Raw genomic sequence first — 5,704 nt, forward strand, 5'->3', positions numbered from 1 at the left:
TGGCGGCGAGGGTGCGGTGGAGGCCGGGGCGCCGCAGGGGAGGGGTGCCTGGCGGCGGGGCGGCTGGCTACGGCAGACGGGGTCGGCGGCGGCGGCGCGGTTGTGGGTGGGGAGGGAACGAGAGCGAGAGAGAGTGGAGAGAAGAGACAAAGGACGGGGGCGGGGCGGCCGTTAACGTACCCGCCTCTTTGCCGTCCACCAACGGTCGGCAAACATTCTTTGTTGTCCACTTGCCGACGGCAAAGAGGTAGGGCCGGTGGGCTTGGGTTGGTTACACAATAACTGGACTCACCAACCTCTTTGCCGTCCGCTAGCGGAGGGCAAAGAGTTGGCTGATGGAAAACACCTTATTTGCCATCAGTTACTTCTTTGCTGTCTGTTTTCGTGTGGCTGACGGCAAAGACCTTCTTTGTCGTCCGCCAGCGGACGGTAAAAAGATGGCGGACGGCAAATAAGCTAATTCCAGTAGTGTATCTAATTTACAGGACATGGCAATATCAATGTTCACTACCATCAAATTGACAGGGCAGAATCCCCAATTTGTATTAGAACCCTAATCCTAAACCTAGAGTTTCGCTCGGAGTTGTATCCCCAATTTAGTTTAGAACCCTAACCCTAGAATCAACAAAAATTGAGGGGGAGAAAGCTTACTCCACACCGCCGAACGCAGATGCCCACTGGTGGCTCCCCATCGGAGTTGCCTACACAACATGGGCAAAGTGCAGACAACACGGTACTAGAGCGACGGCGCTCTGCACTGTGGGGCCTCGCTAGGGTTAGAGCTCCCGCAGACATCCTCTGCTGGATTTGGATCTCGGTCGCCAAGCAACCCTCCTGCGCCATCACCGCGTGCGCCATCCACTCCTTTGCCGGTGTCAGGGCTCGCCGTCGCCATGGATGAGACACACACAGAGAGAGAGAGAGAGAGAGAGAGAGAGAGAGAGAGAGAGACAGAGGGAGAGAGAGAGGAGAGCGCGAGGAAAGGGGGGAAATGTCAAGATGGAGGGGAAAAGATAAACCGGGAGCCAGTTATGACCTAGCAGTGCCGTCAAACGTCGTTAATTCATGTCCGTTATGCACTTAATCCACGTCATAAAAATGGGACCCACATGTCATAATCAAGGTTAAAATGCCCAAACAGACGGGTCAGTGTTTTCTGCAAAATATTAAACCTAGAATCAGTGTTTTCTGCCAGGAATTCGTAGGACTGTGTTTTCTGCAAACCTAGACGTCAATGTAGTGGTTTTCTGCAATTCATTCTTTTTTTTTCTTTCAAAGAGAACTGCACGCGTCAGTTGCATGGATGGCTTTCTAGCTAGCTCTCTTCTTGTGACCCTTGGAGACGAGTAAGAGTAGTATCATCTCAGAAAAGAAAGATACCACGGTAACTTGAGTCACACATTACAATTTCCAAAGGTAAAAACTCAAAAAGAGACGTGCATGCATCTATACATGGCAAACTCTACATCATCTTTGGGTTACCATCATGGCCACCAGCGCCCAAACATGTCTAGCACTGGCCAATGGGCGCATTGCCTTGAGGCTGCAGACATGCATGGCCCATGCATGCATGCAATGCGTTGACGGAAGGCGGATAATATTCGGCCGGGCTTTGAATGCATTGTGTGTGACATGATCGATGGGACGTACTGCTCAGTCTATAAGAGTTATGACACTGACGTGATGATCAAACCAAACCGGTTGGTAACATTTCTTTGGTTGAAAAGAAAACGAAAATCAAAGAAAAAAGAGATGCAGTCAAACAAAGGAAATACAGTGGGCAAAGGCCGCGTACGCTTTCGGAGCATCGGTCACGTACAGCCGCTGTCTTTTTGCCTCCTTGGCAATGTAGGCTTGCAGCTACTACGTACCTAGCTAGCACCTTAGCGATGCCATGGAGTAAGTCAGAAGCAAACCAGACAGTACTCACTAGCTAGATACTACAGTGACACGATGGAAATATATGCCGATTTATGTAGTTTCTGTCTCCTCAACTCAATTCATAGGGGCCTCTCTGGGTGCGCATGATGTCCTGTCCTGAGGGAAAGTGGGCTCAGCACATTGCCAACACATGTCACATAGTCTTCCCCGAAACGGAGAGCATTGTTGTGAGGGTATCTCGCCTGCCACATCACCCACTATCCACTCTCCATCCTCACTACTCTACCTTTGACTCCGCGTGCACTTGGTCACTTCCCTCTGTCCATCCATCCATCCTCCACACCCTCACTCAGTCATTCAAACATGTGAGTGGCTGTGTGCGTTGTGCTTGAGACAGTAGCAAGCTAGCCATTGGTGCATGTGTTGGGTCCGAGGAGAAAAAACAAACATGGTGGCCACTGCAGGAGAGGAGCATATATACCAGCCAGTAGCCACCCTGCACCACGCGCATCAGTTACACACACACATACACCGCAACAAACGGAGCCAGTAGCTAGCCAGCTTTGATGGAGAGCAGGGGCAGCGCGAGAGGAGGAGACCGCGACCACCTCGACCACCACCGGCAGGTGCTGCTGCTGAGGCCGGCTGCGGCATGGAGCTACGCCTCCGCCGGCGGCGGCATGTCGTGGCCGGCGCAGAGGTCGCCATCGTCTTCGTACACGTGCGGCTACTGCAAGAGGGAGTTCCGGTCGGCGCAGGCGCTCGGGGGGCACATGAACGTGCACCGCCGGGAGAGGGCCAGGATCCGCCACTACTACTGCTCCGCCTACCCCGCGGCTCCAGCTCCGGCTCCTGCTGCTGTCCACAGGGACTGGGTGCCCAACCTCAACTTCTCGCCGCCGCGTTGCCCCGGTGGCGACTATGGCGGCACATCCTCGGCGACCCCGCCCGTCTACAGCTTCTTCTCCACCGCGGCGACCGCGGAGGCGGCCAAGGCTGCGTTGGTGGTGGACCTGGAGCTGGGGGTCGGAGGAGGGGGAGGAGGCTTGGATCTTGAGCTTAGGCTTGGCTGCTCTTGAGCCTCGACTCTTCAGGACTGACGTTATAATCCATCATCAATCTATCCATCTATCTATCTCTGACATGTCTGCATGCACGACTACGTACGCGTGCATGCATGCTAATGTTGGCTGCCTAGAGAACGAGAAACGCAGTGATGTTCTAACTATGTAGTAGTATGTCGGTTTGGAGGAGTGTATTTGTTCAAGCTCGTGAAGAATTAGTTTTTAACTTGTAGCTTGATTGGTTGGTTTGCAATGAAAACATACAACCTTTGGAGCTTGTTCAACTATGCATGTGTCTGATTTACTTTCTTCACAGGGCCGTACCTTTAAAATCTGGGGCCCGGTGCAAAATCAGCTCTATGTGTAACAAACATCAATTATATATTTTGTACTCCCTCCTTTCCCACGATATAAGACGTTCTTGCAAGCTAACATCAAAGTTGATATTTTATCATCACAAAAGTATTTACATCTTGCCAAAAGAGAACAATAATGAAATATTAGAAAGAACAAAAAATATACTAGTCCGCTCGAAACTAATTAGAGCGGGGGTCAAAGGTTGGAGACCATGACGCTGCAGTGCATGGGCCAAATCTGAAAATGAGACAAATACTGAGAAGGGACATGAGCTCCAGCGCTCCTTCGGGAGCCTCCTAATAACCACATAAGTTGGGCTGAGAGCGCACCACTTGACGCGATCTCAGCCACCGCCACGTGTCGCGCTTTGGTTGTTCCCTCTGGGTTTTTCCGCACGAGTTTTCGGCTTTTTAGATGGTTCTTTGTTTTTTTCGGTTTTTCAACAGTCTTTCTTAGCTTTTTGACAAACAAAAATTCAAAAACAGTTGCGCAAAAAAATGTGTTATTTCCCTGCAAGAGGCACGGTATAGCTTCAGCGAGAGGCAAGGCCGTGCCTCTTGAAAACTGAAAAAAAGAAACACATTTCTCTTTTCTTTTTTCTTCCTTGAGAGGCAAATTTTTTGCTTCCACGAGAGGCACGGCTCTGCTTTCACAAGAGTTTTTTTTCTTCCGTGAGAGTCATGGTTTTGCTTCTGTGAGAGGTACGGTTTTGCTTCCACGAGAGGCATGACTGTGCCTCTCGGAAACGGAAAAAACATGTTTTCTATTTTTCTTCTCTTCGGTGAGAGGCACGGTTTTGCTTCCGCGAGAGGCACGGATTTGCTTTCGCAAGAGGCGCGGTAGTGCCTCTCGGGAACGGCTTGTGAAAAGGGGAAAATGTGCTCCCTGTTTGGTTTTTTCGTTCTGTTTTTTTTTTGTGAAAAATATCATCAAAACGTATCAACATGGGATCTAGTTTTGAAGACCTCGACATGAGTCCAACGGTGAAAACTGATATTTCGATGCACGATTTAAGAGAAACATTTTGATTAAACTGACCTATGATAAAGGAAAAACTCCCAGGTTGCGACAAGTGGCACACATGCAGCACGACACTTGTCACAACCTGAGGAGGGGGAGTGATATTTGGAAGGAGTACTCCTCAATTAGTGATTTTGAATAGTACCTAATCCTTTAACTAGTAGTAATCTTTGATTTTTGGTTCCCTAAAATTCAGAGGTCCTATGCAACTGGGGAGCTCTTATGCAGCGCAGCAGGCGCCAGCTCCTCTAGCTGACGCTCAACATCGCCACCTCGTGGGCCGGCCCATGTGGTGAGCGCTTGATCTCTTCATTCATCGCCACGCCTGGTCGCTCCCTCGAGTGTTATTTCACCTGTTGCCAAAACAAATGAGCGTTGTTTCACCTCCGTTGAATTTCAAAAAAATGGAAAAGTAAAAAATCTCAAAATGAAAATATCAAGAAATAAAAAATGTATGTGATTTTGAAAAGGTTCATCGAATTTAAAAAAAAATCATCTAATTTCAAAAAAACTCCTCAAATCTGAAGAAAAAAATCGTTGAATTAAAAAAAAGTTCATGGATTCGGGAAAAAGCTAATCAATTCTTAAAACAGTTCATCCATTTTGAAAAAAAACCCATCAATAGTGAAAAAAGATCATCAGATTTGACAAAAAATTCATCGGTTTTGAAAAAGTGGTGCATCAGTTTTGAAAAAAAGTAGACAAATCTAGAAAAAAATTCATGAATTTTGAAAAAGGTTCATCGGATTTGAAAAAAAGTTCATCAATTTTGAAAAAAGTTCATCAATTTTGACAAAAAAAACTCATCGGAATGGAGAAAAAAAGTTCATCAATTGTTAAAAAAAATCACAAAAATGTTAAAAAGTTTGTTGGTTTTGAAAAGGTTAACCGAATTTGAAAAAAGTTCATTCAAATTGGAAAAGGTTAATCAATTTTGAAAAAAATCATCAATTGGAAAAGGATCACGAATTTAAGAAAAGAAAAAAGAAGCAGGAAACCAAAAAAGAAAAAGAAAAAAACATGGAATATGTAAGAGGGCATTTCCTACACGTAGATATATATAACATGAAGTAGGTATTCACAAAGCGACGAGGTGTCATAGTGGTCAGTGTGCCTCACTTGGAAGGAAGAGGCGGTCCAGGTTTCAATCCTTGTAGATTGCACTTGTTGCACACTTTTTCGAGTTTTAAAAATAGAAAAAAAAACGTAGAATGGTCCGGCCCGGGGGGTGCGCTGTAGGCGTCTGTTTGCAAACGAGCATTAAAGCGCCAAATAGGATCCACCGTGCAACTGCTCCGGTCGCACATGCCAAGATACAGGTCGGTTCTTCAGTTTTGCATGTATGTGATGTATGTATGCTACATGTTCTTTTAGGGCACGGT

The 5,704-nt window shown here is 47.1% G+C and overlaps 1 protein-coding gene across 1 annotated transcript; it reads left to right on the plus strand.

The window, feature by feature from the left end:
- Positions 1-2,325: 2,325 nt before the first annotated feature.
- On the plus strand, positions 2,326-3,171 carry LOC543350 (uncharacterized). The gene has a single exon (XM_044520092.1). It carries the CDS (start codon positions 2,448-2,450, stop codon positions 2,958-2,960), a length of 513 nt encoding a protein of 170 aa, XP_044376027.1. The 5' UTR covers positions 2,326-2,447; the 3' UTR covers positions 2,961-3,171.
- Positions 3,172-5,704: the final 2,533 nt, after the last annotated feature.

The sequence above is a fragment of the Triticum aestivum genome, chromosome 1B (assembly GCF_018294505.1).
Source record: "Triticum aestivum cultivar Chinese Spring chromosome 1B, IWGSC CS RefSeq v2.1, whole genome shotgun sequence".
In the NCBI taxonomy this organism is placed as follows: domain Eukaryota; kingdom Viridiplantae; phylum Streptophyta; class Magnoliopsida; order Poales; family Poaceae; genus Triticum; species Triticum aestivum.